The sequence below is a fragment of the Dreissena polymorpha genome, chromosome 4, assembly GCF_020536995.1.
Source record: "Dreissena polymorpha isolate Duluth1 chromosome 4, UMN_Dpol_1.0, whole genome shotgun sequence".
NCBI lineage: Eukaryota > Metazoa > Mollusca > Bivalvia > Myida > Dreissenidae > Dreissena > Dreissena polymorpha.
In genome coordinates, this window is record NC_068358.1 from 56,548,732 (window position 1) to 56,569,138 (window position 20,407).

The window sequence follows — 20,407 nt, forward strand, 5'->3', positions numbered from 1 at the left end:
AGCATATATTGAATGGTTGTATCAGGTATAATTATAGTGATTGCGCTGTAAGATGTTTGCTAGGTATTACTATCCCCAAACCTCACAGTGACCATTACCCTATTATGTCTCCCACCACTATAGTGGGAGCATATTGTTTTTGCCTACTGTTGGTTGGTTTGTGTGTTTGTTTGCTCCAACTTTAACATTTTGCCATAACTTTTGCAATATTGAAGATAGCAACTTCATATATGGCATGCATGTGTATGTCATGGATCTGCACATTTTGAGTGGTGAAAATTCAAGGTCAAGGTCATCCTTCAAGGTCAAAGGTCAACTATATAGCTTCAAAGCGGCGCAGAAGGGGACATAGTGTTTCTGACAATAGCATATCTTGTTTTAAATTTGAATCTTTATCAAACTTCCTTGAAGCTTAAAATAGAAATTTACAAGGATTTTTATTAAAAAGCATTTCAGTCAATCTAGAATGAAATGGCCAAAGAGGAGCAATTACCATATTGACAGTGCAATCTTTTGATTTGTTACATTACTGTAAAACCCAGTTTTAAGTCAAGATTTTTTACCTCCAAAAATTGATAAAAATTACTGTCTTGACTTATTATAAAGAGGTGCTTTGTGAAGAAAAAGAAATTTCATGAAGATCATTCACCGTGGCGTCACACTAGCTTGTTCTGCTTTGAGAAGAAAAAAGATATGTTTCTTTTATGCCTAATGATAAAATATGACATTTCTGCAGTGAAATAACAGCAGTGAAAATAAACAAATTGTTATTTTCATCGGTGAAAATAAAAAAATGTGTAACTTCTTTTTCTATTTTTAGATTATCATAAATAATTATATATATATTTTTTCTATGATCACGAGTATATTAAAATCGACATTTCACCGAATCCAACAAATTTTCTTTTTATTTTATGCTTTTTCACCGTTTACTTACATTGTAAAAGAGTTTTACTGGAGAATTTCGCTGGTCTTATGACGTCATTTCGTCACACTAATGACGTCATTTTGTGTTTTGAAATGTATTGAGCCATGCCACGGGAGAAAGGGTAACTTTTTAGCGAAAGGGAAACAGCTGTTAATTATTTTCTTGAAAAAGGGGCATAAAAGAAACAAAAAAATTGTTCATGTTAGTGTAAGATCGTTTGGCTGCGCCACTCGTAAAAATATTTTTTCTATGATCACTCGTGAAATAACAAACTATCTTACACTGACATGATGAAATATCCTCTATATCGTAACATTTTTAATGTTATTTGCTCCACTTTAAGATTTGTTTACAGCAATCAACTCAGTATTGTATGTATATATTGTATAGATAACTTTATTATTTGCTTTGCAGTTATATTCTAGTTACAGTGTAGTTGTTGTTGTGAGAAAACTTGTGTATTTACGGTAACACGCAAAACATCATCTTTTAACTGACTCCATTGATACAATCACTTTTGCATCTTCACTTTTTAAAATTATTTACTCAAACTTTTATGTCAGCAAGTGTATTTATAAGCTGAAATTGTAAACAACGATTTTGTGGTCAGGTTTCGCTGGGTGAGGAGTTCAAGTTTGACCATGACCTGACTCTCTACATCGAGTATTCAGAGCCCTTCCAGCCGCAGGTGGTGTTTGAGAATGGTGACAAAGACAGTGGTAACATGATGGTTCACAGTTACAATCTGTGTTCATGGATCACTGGTCCTGCAACACAGGGCTTCATCTAGAGTTTGAAAGTTCGGCGTCCTTAATTCCAAGCCATTTATTTTTTAAGTCTTTGGTATAAAATGTAGAAGTCTCACTTTTATTACTATTTTTACTGTATATGTTTGATCAGTTGCATGTATTCATATTATTTTTAAATTACATCAAAAAAGGTTTATATTGCATTTCCATGGGACATATACGTTTTGTTAAATGAATTTGTGCCATCAATGTTGGAAAAAAAAATTGCGTTAATTAACTGAAGTCCTATGGCTCCGTATTAAGTAACATTAAACTGCTTCTGAAATTTTGTTCTGTAGTTCTAAATTTGAATGTATTTCTTTATTACATTAACAGATTTACACTTTGTATCAAATTAAAGATAAGAATTCAGTTGTTTTTGAGAATCGTGGTATTTTATGATATTAAAATTTAGGCCCTGTGATTTAATTATTAGCCAACAATAACATTTGCAAAGTTGCAATATCATAAGGACATGCTTCATTTCTTCTGAAAATAGTTTGTGAGATTGTACAATTTAAGTAATATTTTATGTTTCAACAAAAGTGATGAATAGCAATTTTGAAATAGAATGCTGTAAGCCTGGTACCATTTGTTTATGATCAATTTAAGAAACTGGACAATAATGTTCATTTGCTTGTTTGCTAGTGTATACATGTATAAAGGTATATAAGTTTCTTACTGTAGCCTAAAAGGTACCGTAATTACTCTAAGTTTTCGGACACTCTTCAGTTTTCAGACATCCCCTTTTTGGCCAAAATAATAATTTTTCGTGACTCTTAATTTTCGGACATGCGCGTTTTCATCTATCATTAATGATTTTCGGACAGAATATTTTACAGCACTATTTACCAGATTTCGGCACTGTATTCGCTTATCTTGTGATACTTTCATCATGGGGTTTTACAAACAGATTAAGGTAGTAAAACCTGGGAGACGCATGAATGAGGGGAATAGACCATCATGTTTGTGCAATTGGGTAAATAACCATGTATACCGGTGGAAAACAATCGCTTCACCCAACAGCATTTTCAATGATATCTTCATATTAAGGAAGCAGTATGTTTTATGTTTTTACTTTTTGTTCTGTATCATTTCAGGATAAAGTAAGCAAAGCTGTGAAGTTGTTTTTATTTTATAGTAGAAACACTATTGTGCATTGAGTTATTGCTTTTATTTCAATATATTTATAATTTTGGGACATTTAATTTTTGCCTCTTAATGTTCGGACTCCTGATTTTTTATTATATTTTCCAAATCTAAATTTTTGACCAATAAAATTTTATATTATTTTTAAGAGTCCAAAAACATAAATAAACATAAATGACAAATTACAATACTATAAATAGGACTAAGTATATATTTCAGTTGTGCTTCAAAATAATGACAATTTGTTTGTTTTTTTTGCATTTCAGTTCCCAAATTTTTTCGCTGTTTATAAAAAAATATGTCCATTTCAGTGTTTATTTACAAAGGTTTAACAACAATTTGAGAAGTGCTTTATATGCATGCACCAGGCGTTCCTGTGGCTGATATAAATATATTATATGTTCAACTTAGTTTTGTTTGAGGGTAATTATAGTCACATGATGCATTCAGTAGCTATTGAGTAAATGTCAAATGTTTTATTGGTTAATTAAGTTGGGTAACCTGCCAGCTAGCTTACTTGGAAGAGCTCTGAACAACAAATCATGGAATCCGTTGGTCATGAAATCCTTTCTCCGTCTACTTCATATTCCAGTAGGATAGTTATATAAGCACTTGTATACCGGCTTACCCAGGAAAAGTGTGAGTGGGTGAACCAACTGAAATACTGCTGAAACTGGGAACAAATAAAACCTAACAAAATGTTTTATTGTGCAAAAGATAAAGTAGTTTGATTAGTTTTATGCTTTGTGTATTAAAATTGTCTTTGACATGATCTCTTTTAAGTATTGCTTTGTTTATAAAAGAGGGACTGTTGAAAGAAGACCTACTGATGGTCAGTTTCCATCCGGATTTGAAACAAGTATCCATGTCAAACAGCGGTGAATACATCTTTATTATCGATCGATCTGGTAAGCATACATTTAAAATGGGTCTATATGCTATTGAGAGTAAGAGTTTTAGTTAAATTTATGTTGCCTTTTATGAGTTTTGGTTAGTCTTGGTGAACATGTGTTTTGATAAAAAACTGTGTAAAGATCCATTCTTTTTATACTTTCAACAAATGAATTGTTTTCCATCATTTCTTATGGAAATATATCGGATTAAAGTACACAAAACCTCACTGAAATTAAAAAATAATAATGAATGGTTGGTACTTTTAAATGGTGTAGTTTTTGCGTATATAATAGCTGGTGATACCGGCAGTAAATTGACACATTCATTGTGTGTATGCTGCGATGATTCAAAACTTTGCAAATATACATTTCAGTATCACCAATTGCTTTAGAACAACATTTAATGTTTTAAAAAACTTTTTTCATCTAAGAAAAAACATAATTAACTTTAGACTTGATGCCCTTTTGAAATGCATTAGAATATTTTCTCTGGACAGGGGCTCATGATTGTAATATAGTGTTCTGCATTCAAGCAACACAAGTACCAAGATAACACGTACATTTAAAACCCTTATTTCAGGTAGTATGAACGGAGACAGGATCAAGAATGCAAAAGAGGCTTTACTTCTCTTTCTGAAGAGTTTGCCCCCGTCCTGCCATTTCAATGTGGTCAGCTTTGGAAGCGAGTTCTCATGCCTTTTTGATAGGTGAGCTATTCAAGGACATACATCATTTTCCATGCCTTCAATGCAATATTTGGCATTTTTGGAGTATATTTTACAAATTAGTAACTTTGTTTTGCATAGTTAAGGATCAGCTCAGATGACCTTTTTTCCAAAATTTCCCTTTATATATTTTCCACTTCATATTCACATTCAAATGTTAATATTTATATTAACCATACTACTTTTTCATAAATGAATGGCCAAATGACATGATTGAATTGCACAAATCTTAACGACGTTTGATTTTATGTGTCGATAGTTGTAAATCAGACCTCAGTGATCACTGATTTTTGTTCAAATTTACATGTGATACAAATAAAATCGAGTTGAATCAACAGGATAATGTATTGCCATTCAAATTATCATTACCCCATATCTTTTCTCAATATGTCAATTTTCAGATTACTCATATAACAGCAACAATTTAAATGTTTGTACCTGACGATAAGTTGAGTTACAATAAAGATATAAATATATATATATATATATCTATATATATATATCTATATATCTATCTATCTATATATATATATATATATATATATATATATATATATATATATATATATATATATATATATATATATATATATATATATATATATATATATATATACATATATATATATATATATATATATATATATATATATATATATATACAGTAAAATAAAGTCATTTGGCGCAAACATGTTTGCTATGCCAATGGACGAAGATGAAAGTAAAACAATATCGTACTTCATGGAATAACAGTCAGTTGTGGCCTTTATAGTATAACAATTGCAACGTTAAACACAGTAGGTTGTAATTAAAAGAATTGGATAGCATTTTTCTTAATTTCATCAGGGTATGAATTAGCTGAGCAATCCTTTTAATTCAAATTAGAGGTTATGTTCCCCACATTTTAAACAATATATGCAAAAAAAGCTATTCAATTCTTAAATAGATTTAATCATACCAATAGGCTTATACAAAGGTTCCTGATAAACACAAATAAAAGCATTATTTTCAATAGAATTGAATCAGATTTAAGAAAACAAACACATATCTTTTAGACACCGTCTGCAGCAAAAAGCGCAAAAATCTATTTTATAAAATTAAAAATAAATCTGCAAGTACTGATGACGTCACGTCAAACGTTTGAAAACAGATCTCGCAAAAAATGCAGGGGTATAACTATTATAGTTTATTACTTCTTTCAAAAATGCTGCCTTGCAGTTATTTAATTTTAAAGTAACATTACTACTCAAAATCAATGGGAATTTCGTACACAATTTCGTAAAATAAAGCTAAACAATTAAAAATGATTGTTCCTTATGGCAATTGCCGAAATTTCAACGCCAGATGTGGTCTGGTAAAATAGATGATTGTAGATAAAAAATGCTCGTTTTAATTATTGTTTTGTATTGGTACCATTTTAGTTTTCGTGTGTCGTATGAAAAGATATATTCGCGGGAAATTAAAATGGCATTAATTGTGTCCACAAATAAATAAAAACGAGCATTTTGTATCTACACAAATCTATGTAATCATACCAAATCCAGCGTTGACATTGTGGCTCTAGCTATACGGAACACTGATCGTTTAGGTGCTAACTTTATTTTACGAAATTCTTTACGAAATTTTCGTTGATTTTGAGCGTCATAGAGACATTAGAGTTGAATCTTTAAATGGTTTGTTGAACATCTACTTCAATTTCAATTTCCACATTAGAGAAATCACTGCATGTATTCCAGCATTTGATGTATATTAAGTAACGTTAAACCCTATTCAGGAGTGAACCCTACACTGAGAAATCCCTGAAGAAGGCCCTGATACTGCAAAAGACAATGGAGGCTGACATGGGTGGTACAGAGATGTACAAACCACTTGAACACGTCCTCAAGGCCAAAGTTAAGAAACAGCCCAGAAATGTAAGTTATTGCAGATCATATTTTACTTTTTACTTAAAAGACAAATAAGAAGAAATATCTAGTGAGAAAAACCATCCATGCTAACATTCAATCTTTATTTGAAAGTCTAATTGTGTGCCCTTGAAAATAATCAGTACTGTAAAAAGTAAGTTGTATATCTATTCGCTGAAAATTGCAACACCATCAACTGTTGGCATTTTTTCTAGTTATGAAATTTTGTTTTCAGTTACACTAATATCTTATTTTTTAAATATTCAATGAGTTTTGTCATAATCAAACAGTGCATTTGATGGGGTCACAATTTTATTGTTGCAGATTGTCATTTTCCCATTTTCTTGTTTTTTTTAACCTTCCTTATAAAGTGAAAACATGCACAAATACTTGTTTTTTTTACAGGTAATTTGTCAACACTTCAAGATAATGTTAAGACTTGAGTCAGCAATTTTTGAAGGGTAAAGCTGCATTGTGTTGAAGTCTATTCAGTGGTTTCCCTCTATCTGAGTATCAGTGCATAGAATGGGCATCAGAAAAATATTGGCATGCACTGCGGCCCCTGTATTTTCATTTTCATAAAAGGACAGTCTTACGCATATTGTATTGTCATTCAGTTTCATTGAGTTTTAAGGGAGTTATTGCTTCTTGAACAATTATTTGTGTTGCCAGAAGATCTTGAACACTTATCATCCATATTTGATGAAACTTCATATGCAGCATCTCTATAGGTTGGATATGCACATTGTCAAGTTGATTGGCAGAGAAGATTTTGCAGGGAGATGTTGCCTTTTTATGAATAATGAAACAGTACCTAATGAAGTTTTATGTTTCCTAACAATATTTCAAAAACGTGTGATCAAAATTTGATGAAATTTTATATGCTGTAATCTTATAGGGTGGAAATGTGCATATTATCAGGTCACACCATATCAGTGACTTTCAAGAGAGTAATTTACAGAACAATAATTGAAAATCTTCACTGACACGTATGACCCATATTTACAAACGTATATGCAACATAGCCCGGACATGCAAATATTGTTACATTATTTTATTCAAATTTTAGGTCAAACATTTTGTTTGGTCCCTTGATCTTTTAAAGAGCATTTGGCTCAATTTCTTGTTTCAGGTTGCTGTCATTAAACCCATACATTGACAAACCACATCAACAGTGAACATCCATCAGTTTCACTTATAGTGTTTTTTATCCATGTGGTTTCTTTGCATATTATCGCCAGGGAGGGCCCACACTTTAATTGATAAATACCTAGTTTTCACTCTTGTTTGGTGTTGCAGGTGTTCCTTCTGACAGACGGTGATGTTGGAAACAGCGAACACGGGATTTCTCTGATCAAGAGTCATTGTAGCACAACCAGGTCCTTGTAGTATAATTTGAGACGCGTTCTGAGAAAACTGGGGCTTAATGCATGTGCATTAAATGATGTCCTAGATTAGCCTGTGCAGTCTGCTAATAGTCTCCTAATAAAGGAGTTATCATTCAAAGAAGTCTCTTCTTAATGAAAATCAAGTGTGGACAGAAAGTGTCATCCATCATTAGCCTGTGCGGACGGCACTGACAAATCTGGGACGACACTTTACGCACATGCATTTGGCCAAGTTTTCCCAGAACATCCATTAGAATATGATAATGCTATGTTTTGTTTTTTTGTTTGATGAATTATCATCTTTATTAAAATGGGAAAAAACTATATTTCATGGCATAAAGACAATATTGTTGCAACAATCAAACTGTTAAACCACTCATTGCAATTTAAAATTAAATTTTGAAATAGTTTAAAAGTATAATTACGCAATTTGTATGATTTAATTATATTTTAATATAAAAATTGAATGCCAGTTTTTCTGTTTTAGTTGTGAGATGAAGGGTGTTTTATTCATAGCATAAAACTAAGCATATTTATGTTGTTAATGCTCATAGAAATATGCAACTTTTATGCTCAGTGTTATTTTTAAAATGTTGTACAAAGTACCTGATTTTCTCGCAGAAGTAATTATAAGCAGTGACTTTTGTATTTGAATTGCAAGTAATTGTCTCTATGTAGAGTGTTCGCACTTGGTATTGGCGAAGGGTTGTCTACGTCCCTCGTGAAAGGCGTTGTGAGGGCAGGGAACGGGCTGGCTGAGTTCATAGCAGATGATGCTCGCATACAGCCCAAGGTGAATTTTGCTCTATATTCTGATTCTGCCAATGAAAAAGACAATTGTCTCTATTAGTCCAAAGCTTTCAATACAATCAAGCTTAAGCAAGAAGTAAAAACAAATCAATGTTGGTATAATTATACACAAAGGACTTCAGTTTGGAAATATTTCGTACTTTACTTTTTCAAACTGAAATTATTTGTTTGGTCTTTTAAGCATTGTAATGATGATTGAATGATGAAATAGAATTGTTATTGTCCCCTACCGGTTTCACTTATGGTTTGCGCTCTGTCTGTCAGTCTGTCTGTATGTCAGTCACACTTTTCTGGATCCTGCGATAACTTTACAAGTTCTTCATCTTTTTTCATGAAACTTGAAACACGGATAGATGACAATATGGAGATTATGCACGTCATTTCATTTTGTTCATACGTCAATAATTCTGGTTGCTATGGCAACAATCAGACTAGAAATACTGCTGGAAATGGCGTTTTTTCTGGATCCTGCGACTACTTTAAAAGTTCTTCATATTTTTGTCATGAAACTTGAAACATGGATAGATGGCAATATGTACATAATGCACGTCATTTCATTTTGTATCTTCGTCAAAAATTATGGTGGCTCTGGCAACAAATATAAAAAACTTCTGACAAGGGTGTAATTTCTGACAATGGTGGAGCTGGTAGGGGACATATATTGCTTGGCAATAGTCTTTTATTATTATTTCAGAGCATAGGGCATTGGAATTGTAATTAATTTATTGACTGGTCATGTATAATATACCAACAAAATATAATGGATTGTACTAAAGCTGTTACAAAAGATGTGATATTTTTTGTGTATCATATACATTTTTGTTAAGTGGTGAATCTTTTTGTGTAGACCTGAGTGCGCCCGTATAAGCTTATCAACTTCTGTATGACTTTATGTTCTAGGTTGTGTCCTTGTTGAAATGTGCAATGCAGCCAGCAGTGACCAACCTAGAGGTCACGTGGGACTTGCCCCCCGGTGTGTCTCTTGTTTCCATACCAACTGAGCTCCCGGCTATGCTGACTGTTGGCCAGAGACTGACATTCTTTGCATTGCTGAAAGGGGTAGAAATGAATGTTAGTGTAACTCTGTTGTCTACTTATTTCATTCTTTTGTTGTATTTATGTTGTTTTATTTTGTTTTCAGTGATTGTTTATTGTAGTAGTATTATTGTAAATAGTTGTGTTTTGTTACGCGTATGTGGTTCCTTAGAAAGTTATATTTAATTTAAGACGTTTCTTACTACATTAGATTTTGAAAGGCTTCATTTCCAATCCTTACTTACTGATGAGCAGCAAACAGCATAAAACCTGAACTGACTGCTGGTTGCAAAAGCCATTTTCACTCCGCTTCTTATGAGGGAAAGAATAACAAGTCCCCTCCCAGCTAATCTCCTCTTACCTCTAATTCAAGTCAGGAATTTGTCAGTCAGTAGGATAAGTATATGCTCTTAGTGATGGTAAACCAGCTTACCAAGGAAAACATTTGAGTTGGTTATGTCAATGACAAGATCTGACTCAAAAACTGTTGAAAACAGCACAGAAACAACAAGACAAAAACTCATGTCAATTTCTCATAAAGTATTTGAGATCCATTGATGATTTTTTTTATTTTTAAAAGTGCAATGTGAGAATTATGAATGATCATTCTCTGTCACCAGAGTGTATAGGTCAGGTCTAAGTTACTAAAACTTAAAATTCAAAAAACTAAAATGTACGTATTAAAATCCAGTTCAAATGTTAAGTTGGATAACTGACTGCCCTGGTTGAAATGGGGGAAAAATCTACGAAACAAAAAGTTGATTTCTCACAAAGCCCTTAACTTACATTGATGAAACTTTGCAGAGTTAAAATTGCTTTGTGAGGATTTTAGATGATCACCATTTGTCCCCAGAGGTCAAAGGTCAGGTTCTGAGACTTAAAAATGGAACCAAACTTAAAATTGAAATAAATCAAAAAGTACATCTCGCCCCATTGGTGCAAAAAGGTACCATGTGCCTTCTTATGTCAATGTCACATGTAATCTTTTTGCACCAAGCTGGTGGTCTGATCATCTTCACTTTGTTTACGCGTTGAGCCATAGGTGGTCCATACGTCTGACTGTAAATTCCTTCCACTGTTTATCTGTTAGCCTTTCTTGTTGCAAAAACTGAACTGACTATAAAAGTATGTTAAAACTGGATATACTGCAATTTCTTAGTTAGAACAGAATTTTCTTGGAAGAAACTGTAAAAAAGAAATATGTGAAGATGTAGCAATACGTTTCAGTTTCCATTATAGGTTAAATGCAAGGTCATAGTAACTTAAAATAGATAAAAACTCAAAATTGTAATTTCTCAATAGCTACATAAGATAGCATCATTTAACTCAGTAACACTAAACATATGGCTTATGCGTACCTGTTTTATGTCTGTCAGTCTCTTCCTCTGTTAACCCATCTGAAGTTAAACTATGACATTATCTTTAAACAAAATAAAACATAAAATTATTTATATATTTGCACAACGGCAATATTTATTGTCAATGATATTGTTGTATGAGATTTCATATTTTTACACTTAGATAGTGTTAACATTCCCAATGATTTTCAAACTTTGTATAACTATCCCCGATTTTCCTGTTAACATTCACAAACTATGGATAAAGGTGGAAAAATGACTAAATCATGGAAACAGCATGCACATAAAGATCAGAGAAAGAAGCAATTTCGACATTGAAATACTAAAAATATGTGAGATTGTTATTCTGTAGTGGCCATGCCGTGCTATTTAAGGGAAAGTTAAGAAATATGTTTTTGTATGTGATAGCTGTCTATAATGCACATTTATCACTAAAGGAAAAGATTAAAGCATCCTTTTAAAGTACCTACATTGATTCACACCCTTTTGTTTCCAAAACAAATGTTTCACATTTAATTGCCTTTGAAATGAAATACTGGTAATACTGTGTATCCTGTTTATCTTGCAGACTGTATATGCTCCAAGTACCCTTTCCTTGAAAGGATTACAAAACAATAACCCCATCACCTTTACATTGACCTTCACCTTATCTGATGATAAAAAGGTCAGTAAGTCTGCCCCTGTTAATTGCCTGGCAACCAAAGTTCAGATAAAGCAGCTGCAGGATGCTGAAGCTGCTGTCCAAGAGGAGATTGAAAGTTAGTTTTTCTGAAGGAAAAATGAATACCGGTGTGTGTGTATATGTATATATATATATATATATATATATATATATATATATATATATATATATATATATATGTATATATATTATTTGTTTATTTATTTATTTATTTATATTCAACTATTCAGGGTTTTTTTGAGTAACGGTTTTAACTCACTACAAATGATCGGACTGCACTAAGTTGCAAAGCTTAGTAACTATTACAAATTGAGGGGAATGTATTTCATATTCTTTAACTTGTTTGTGTTATGTTATTGGTTATTATAAATTTGTATACTATTCAGAGAAAGTCAGAAAATTCAAAGTTGGTCAGAGCTGTCTTAAAGGACAATTACATAGGAACAAATGGACAAAGCGTTACAACTGTAATTTTTTGTTAAAGGTATTTTGTTGTGTTAGTTGTGTATTTATGTCCCCCACAACTATAGTGGGGGACATATTGTTTTTGCCCTGTCTGTTGGTCTGTCTGTTGGTTTGTTTGCTCCAACTTTAACATTTTGCAATAACTTTTGCTATATTGAAGATAGCAACTTGATATTTGGCATGCATGTGTATCTCATGGACCTGCACATTTTGAGTGGTGAAAGGTCAAGGTCAAGGTCACCCTTCAAGGTCAAAGGTAAAAAAAAATCAAAGCGACATAGTGTTTCTGACAAACACATTTCTTTTTTTTTATAAAGAAACTCTTACATTGCCATCTTACTAACATTAATTCCATGAACAATCTGTTTACCCTGAGCATATATTTGTGGTCAGTTACAGACCATATGTGTAAATACCAACATCTGTGGTAAATGTATTTTTTGTCTCTCATCACATCAGCTGACTGTCAGCTTCAGAGTGACAACACCAATCAGATTAACTACCTTTGCATATTGAGATTGAGAAGACAGATTGTTGACGTTAGTCGTCATGGAAACATTATATCTAAATTTACATCGTTTGTTGCTGTGGACACTGAGGGTGAGAAAGTTCAGGGTAAACTTGAACCAAGGTCCTGTCCTATACCCACCGTTAGTGAGGAATTTGTGAAGGGGTTTAATGAAGTAAGTGAGCACAGATGTTTATTTAAGCAGTTATCATATAAGCGAGTAATTTGATTTGGACATACACTTCAAGTGCTGATTAGTTATGATTAAATGATACACATCTTATAAATACTTAATAGCATATCTGTTCGGTTTGACAATTTTACAATTATTTACATATATTGTATTGTTTTGTTTTCCAGAGCCAGTCTGCTGAATATGGTTCTGTAAGTTATCCTGGCTTTATTTCTATGAGACAAATTATAGATCCATTAGATGTGTGACTGGTCGATTGTTTCCATCACTTCCCCATTTGTGTTTTTGCTGCCTTCACGCTAAATGGTTCGTAATACACAATAGGATGTGACATGATCTGTACATATCTTTGTTGCTAGTTCATCATTTTGAAACAGGTTATTCATAGACGTAAATAAAATATATAAACATAGTGATTTCCTGGTTCAATGTTATCATCCAGATTGTGAATATTATATAATAAAAGTAAAAACACGTGTCTGGGATTTTAAATATATATTTAACATAGCAGATATATTAGTGCATGAAAAAACCAATCGTACTATGACAAGGAATGTCAATCCAGTAAAAAGATGCACCAAAAAGTGTGTAGTGTGTGACATGCTAACAAGGGGGTTGCACAACCGTGGAGGGGTGAGTGGAGTGACCATTAGCAAAAGGCAGACCTGTGAAGCATGTAACGTCATCTATGGAATAAACTGTATACAGTGTGACAAAATAGTTTATGTGGGGGAGACATCACGCTCACTAAAAGAACGATTAAAGGAGCATGAGGCAGATACAAGGCACCACAGAAGCAAACCTGTTGCTGAACATTTTAACTCCGGACAACATAGTGTAGAAGACATGGGAGTATGTGTTTTACAAAATATTAGAGACAATTCGGATTACTACCGCAAGATAAAAGAACTTAACTGGATTCAATTGTTAAAGACAGAAGTTCCAAATGGACTTAACACAAAAGCAGCTTCCGATTTAGTATGGCAGAATTATAGGCGATAGTGTAGGCCAATACGAGATTCGTGTAGACAGTTTAAGTAACGATAACTATTTTCAAAATGCATAATTCTCCAACAATAGTGCATGCGAGCGTAAGTATGTGAGAGGGTGGATATGTATGGGTGTATATATGAGTATATGTGTGGGTGTGTATATATATATGTATATGTGTATGTATATACACATGTAGGTGTTTATTTGTGTACCTATAATTATATGTGCAAGTATATGAGTGAATATGTACATGTGTGAAGGAATGCGTATATATGTGTGCATATGTATGAACACAATACATTAGAATTTAACTTCATTTAAAAGATTGGAATTAAAATTATTATAAATAATTAATTATTAATCATTTCAATTTGTTTAAATGTTGATAAATATAGTCAATAAGAATTAATGTTGAGATATTATAGTAATAGTGCTGACTACAAAATAGGAATTTTGATTTTGTGAATATTGTTTTTAGGTTGGTACAGTAAATATCTATATTATTATTATAGTAATTATTGTTATCATTAATATAGTTATTATTATTGATATAACAATATGATGTTATTGTAATACTTTTTATTATCAAATTCAATTTGGAAAATTACAATGGGCATGAATTTCTGATCAAGTATAAGAACCATACAACGAAATGTCATGTATATTATGTATTTTGGCGCAATTGTATATCGCATGGTAAAGTACGACGTCATGACGTCATTTCCTGTCATATTTGACGTTGTAAAACATTTACTTTATTGGTGTATACGACAGTTATAACTATGTAGTGAATTCGTATTTGTAAACTTTGATAAAGCCCGTTTGGGCGAAATATTAGAATTAAAGAGTGTTTTTACTATGAAATATGTATATCTTTATCCCTACTGGATATAAAACTGAGTATTGACATTACACTCCTAAAAGATTTATGAGTATGAAGAACTACATAACATCGCACCAGAGTAAATTGCTACGTTACAAATCACATGCGGATTTCTTAAATAAGTGCCTCACGGAAAGAATAGTGCCGAATGGATTTAAATTACAATGGGAACCACAAATAGATATGGATCTGGAAACTCGAGAAAAATGTGCCAAAGTCAAGAAGGATGCGTCATTGCGGTTGATTACACTTACTGAAAAGGCTATTACAAGTAAGATAATAGAATTACAAAGCAACAATGTTGATATTCATAATGAAAACTCAAATCATTTACAAAGGAGTCTATATGAACGGAAACAAAACAAATTACAAAAGGCACGTATGCTTAATTTTGACATCAGAGACATTAATAACTCATTAGATGATTTCATTGTGAAAAATGTAGCAGGAGATGGGAATTGTTTTTACAGATGTATTGCTTTGGACATTTATGGATCTGTGGAGAAACATGCATGTATACGAGATAAGATAGTTGACCATATGCACAACAACACCAATCTGTATTCAGTATATATAGATGAGGACATCAACATTCATATAACAAATCAGAGTCATAAAGATGGCAGAATGTCTTCATGGGCTACAGAAGCAGAAATTTATGCAGCGGCTACGGTATATTCAGCTGTTGTACAGATCTACAACGTAACGAACGGTGTAACTCAAATTCTGAATTTCGAACCGGTTACAAAAAGTACAAAAATAAAGCGGTATTTTTTCTTGAAAATGGAACATGGACATTTTGATTCATTAAGAGTGAAAAGTAAACAAAAAGTATCACATGACCGAATTGAAGATACGTCTCAGTTTGACTGGTTCGATATGGAACAACTTCCCGAAAAGCCCCAAGTCAAAACAGTATCGCATGATGAAATGGTACGAATTCCGAAACCATCTGAAGTGGAACATGCATGTTTTAAGGACAAAAAGAAGGTTATAAACAAAGACAATCCACACAAAGATACAGACAGAGACTTGGTAACAAAGGATCAGTTTTCAACAATCATAAACTTATCTTCCAGGGATTTAACATTTAATGAAAAAGAAATTCTATCAAAAGGTTTAAAATTCATACCTACAACTAACAAATATGACATCACAAAACTGCAAAGCGATCTCTATGAGTGGGAAAGACGCATGCGTCTTAAAGAGTATTTCCATGATAAACAAAATGATCAGGAGAAAGATAATATCAAACCATGGATGAAGAAAAAAAGTAGATTTACACCAACACCTGGGAGAGAAAAAAGTCTTGATACATATATTGACGCGGTAAAACGAGAGATACTATATGGACTTAAAGACAGAGTTCAGTCAAATATAAGTAACAAAGAATCAAAAGCCTTACAAAGCTTGCTGAATGATTCAAGTATAATCATTCGACCCGCAGACAAAGGATCAGGAGTTGTGGTCGTTAATACCGAGGACTATATCAAAAATCTGGAGAAGGAAATGAATGAATGTGATTCTTATGAAAAAAACAACGGAAAGTATAAACATGAAGCAAGCAGGGCGGTTAAAAAGGTAGCAAATAAATTATATAGAGACGGCCTTATTGACCAGGAACTGAAAGATTACTTAATACCAAAACACCCCCAAGAAGCAAAGTTAAAAGGAAATCCAAAAATCCATAAAAATAACAATCCATAGCGGACAATAGTGAATGGCATTAGGACGGCCACAGAAAACATGGCAGAAGTTGCAGAGAAAGAGTTGAATGAGTTTGTAGAAACAACACCAAGTTATATTAAAGATACAACAGATTTTCTGACAAAACTGCAAGAAATCCCCAATGAAATTCCAGAAAATACAATGCTTTTCTGCTTTGATGTTATCAAACTTTATCCATCCATTCCTAAACAAAAAGGCTTAGAGGCATGTAGAGAAGCACTTGAAACTAGAACAGACAAAAACATCCCTTCAAAAGCAATAGAAGAAATGATAACCACCGTTCTTGACAACAATATTATAACATTCAATGGGACTGAGTATAAACAAAGAAAAGGAGTTGCCATAGGCTCAAAGTTGGGGAGGAATTTTGCATGTGCCTATATGCGTAAATGGGATGAAGAACTAATGAAGAATGAGTTCATACCAATCTTTTACAAAAGATACATCGACGATGGATTTGGATTTTGGACACATGGACTGGAAAAACTTAATGAGTTCCTTATGTTTGCAAACCAGATTGATGAAAGTATTCAAGTAGAAATGAGAGTTGGTGGGAAAGAAATAGAATTTCTGGATACTATCGTGAAGATAGAAGATAGGAAAGTAATAACATCTTTATACACAAAACCCTCAGACAAGCACATGTATTTAAACTACAAATCAAGCCATCCAAGAAAAACAAAAGAAGCCATTCCATATAGTCAAGCCATTAGACTGAAAAGAATCTGTTCTAAAGATACAGATTATCAGGTCCATAAGAAAAAATTAAAACACTATCTTCGTAGACGTGGCTATAGCGGAAAGATCATTGACAGGCAATTTGATCGAGCAGACAAGCTGGATAGGGATACTCTTTTGAAACCAAGTGAAGACAAGAAGAAAAACATAAAAAGAGTTCCACTTGTACTTACGTACTCGAAAAAACTACCACGCATACACGATATTGTGAAAAAGCACCTACCTCTACTGCACGAGTCGAATAGAATGAAGGAAGTTTTTAATGAAATGCCTATTGTTGCATACAGACGAGACAAGAACATAGCAGATATATTAGTGCATGAAAAAACCAATCGTACTATGACAAGGAATGTCAATCCAGTAAAAAGATGCACCAAAAAGTGTGTAGTGTGTGACATGCTAACAAGGGGGTTGCACAACCGTGGAGGGGTGAGTGGAGTGACCATTAGCAAAAGGCAGACCTGTGAAGCATGTAACGTCATCTATGGAATAAACTGTATACAGTGTGACAAAATAGTTTATGTGGGGGAGACATCACGCTCACTAAAAGAACGATTAAAGGAGCATGAGGCAGATACAAGGCACCACAGAAGCAAACCTGTTGCTGAACATTTTAACTCCGGACAACATAGTGTAGAAGACATGGGAGTATGTGTTTTACAAAATATTAGAGACAATTCGGATTACTACCGCAAGATAAAAGAACTTAACTGGATTCAATTGTTTAAGACAGAAGTTCCAAATGGACTTAACACAAAAGCAGCTTCCGATTTAGTATGGCAGAATTATAGGCGATAGTGTAGGCCAATACGAGATTCGTGTAGACAGTTTAAGTAACGATAACTATTTTCAAAATGCATAATTCTCCAACAATAGTGCATGCGAGCGTAAGTATGTGAGAGGGTGGATATGTATGTGTGTATATATGAGTATATGTGTGGGTGTGTATATATATATGTATATGTGTATGTATATACACATGTAGGTGTTTATTTGTGTACCTGTAATTATATGTGCAAGTATATGAGTGAATATGTACATGTGTGAAGGAATGCGTATATATGTGTGCATATGTATGAACACAATACATTAGAATTTAACTTCATTTAAAAGATTGGAATTAAAATTATTATAAATAATTAATTATTAATCATTTCAATTTGTTTAAATGTTGATAAATATAGTCAATAAGAATTAATGTTGAGATATTATAGTAATAGTGCTGACTACAAAATAGGAATTTTGATTTTGTGAATATTGTTTTTAGGTTGGTACAGTAAATATCTATATTATTATTATAGTAATTATTGTTATCATTAATATAGTTATTATTATTGATATAACAATATGATGTTATTGTAATACTTTTTATTATCAAATTCAATTTGGAAAATTACAATGGGCATGAATTTCTGATCAAGTATAAGAACCATACAACGAAATGTCATGTATATTATGTATTTTGGCGCAATTGTATATCGCATGGTAAAGTACGACGTCATGACGTCATTTCCTGTCATATTTGACGTTGTAAAACATTTACTTTATTGGTGTATACGACAGTTATAACTATGTAGTGAATTCGTATTTGTAAACTTTGATAAAGCCCGTTTGGGCGAAATATTAGAATTAAAGAGTGTTTTTACTATGAAATATGTATATCTTTATCCCTACTGGATATAAAACTGTATATTGATATAGCCAACGCGTTTCGCACAGCTCATCAGGGCATAATACAATATATTACAACGTCAAAATGTCACGGAGATAACGTCATATCAATTATGACGTCATAACGTCAATAAATATTCAAATGAAATTTAATTGGGGTTTAAATACATGTATAAATGTTGTTCTTTGGCTAACCTAGCTGAAATATTGTTCGAAAATAGCTTATAAAATGGAAATATTTTAAATTTTGGTTCATAATGTGAACAATCATCTAAATGTTTACTTAAAGGCATCTGTCTTGTTGAGGGGTCTCGCATTTGTTGTTCATGGACAGATCGTCTATTTCTAAGTATATCGCCAGTTTGGCCTATATAATATTTTTTGATATATATATATATATATTTGTTTAAGATACATACAACATATTTTATTTATACTTGATTATGTAAAAATCTACAGTAATTTGTTTCTCTATCAAGTACAAAAAAGTTAAAGAAATATGGTTATACTTATTCATAAAACATGAAATATTTAAATGCAACATGCATCAATTAACTGCATCGATCATGTCACTCAAACTTACATAGTTGAAATATATAATCCCCAAATTGTGTGTTTTTAACCCTTCTTATCTATACCGTAATTACTCTAAATTTTTTGGACACTATATTTTCTGACGCCCGATATTATGCAAAATAATTATTTTTGCGACTTTGAATTTTCATCCAAAGTTAATGACGCTTTTTTTAACATTTACATTATTGGGTAGATAACTATGTATAAAGGTAAAATACACTTGTTTCACCCATCAGCTTAAAGTGACACTTACATCAAAGTAATTTATACCATAAAGCATGTTATATCGAAAGCAAGTGGTAATATTCTTATAAACAGTTTAGCTGTACACATTATATACCTGTATCTGATTAAGAGTGTATCTAAATTTTCAAACACATGTGTTTGTCTATAAGATTGTGAGCGCCTGTATTTTTGTCCCCTACCGGTTTCACCGGAGGGAACTTAAAGTTTGCGCTCTGTCTGTCTGTCAGTCTGTCTGTCAGTCTGTCAGTCTGTCTGTCCGTCACACTTTTCTGGATCCTGCGATAACTTAAAAAGTTCTTAATATTTTTTCATAAAACTTGTAACATGGATAGATGGCAATATGGACATTATGTACGTCATTTAATTTTGTTCCTACGTTTAAAATTGTGGTTGCTATGGCAACCAAAAAAACAAAAAAAATATTCTGAAAATGGTTGAATTTCTCACAATGGTGGACCGGTAGGGGACCATATTGCTTGACAATAGCCTTGTTTAAAATATTTTTTGCTTCTCAATTTTTTGGACAATTTAAAAAATAAATATTTGTAAGTGTCCGAAAGCTAAGAGTAATGACAGTAATAACCGTATAATTATTAAAGGCATGAACTAGGTCCCTAGGTCGCAATACATGGTCAGAGGTCAAATAAATCAAATCAACATTTATTCTTTAATGTAATTTGACCTTCATAAATGAATTCGAAAATCAGTTTGCCAGAAATGATAAGCATGGTACAACAAACCCAATA

General features: G+C 32.5%; 1 protein-coding gene across 2 annotated transcripts in view; it reads left to right on the plus strand.

The window, feature by feature from the left end:
• Positions 1 to 20,407, plus strand: part of LOC127878920 (von Willebrand factor A domain-containing protein 5A-like) — a 91,489-nt gene that overhangs the window by 47,189 nt on the left and 23,893 nt on the right. For both annotated transcript variants that reach the window (XM_052425477.1, XM_052425479.1), the window contains exons 5-14: positions 1,539 to 1,647; positions 3,669 to 3,773; positions 4,339 to 4,465; positions 6,258 to 6,396; positions 7,687 to 7,766; positions 8,454 to 8,568; positions 9,486 to 9,656; positions 11,547 to 11,736; positions 12,585 to 12,808; positions 12,994 to 13,017. In XM_052425477.1, coding sequence (XP_052281437.1) covers positions 1,539 to 1,647; positions 3,669 to 3,773; positions 4,339 to 4,465; positions 6,258 to 6,396; positions 7,687 to 7,766; positions 8,454 to 8,568; positions 9,486 to 9,656; positions 11,547 to 11,736; positions 12,585 to 12,808; positions 12,994 to 13,017 — 1,284 coding nt within the window. The remainder of the gene's footprint in view (positions 1 to 1,538; positions 1,648 to 3,668; positions 3,774 to 4,338; positions 4,466 to 6,257; positions 6,397 to 7,686; positions 7,767 to 8,453; positions 8,569 to 9,485; positions 9,657 to 11,546; positions 11,737 to 12,584; positions 12,809 to 12,993; positions 13,018 to 20,407) is intronic.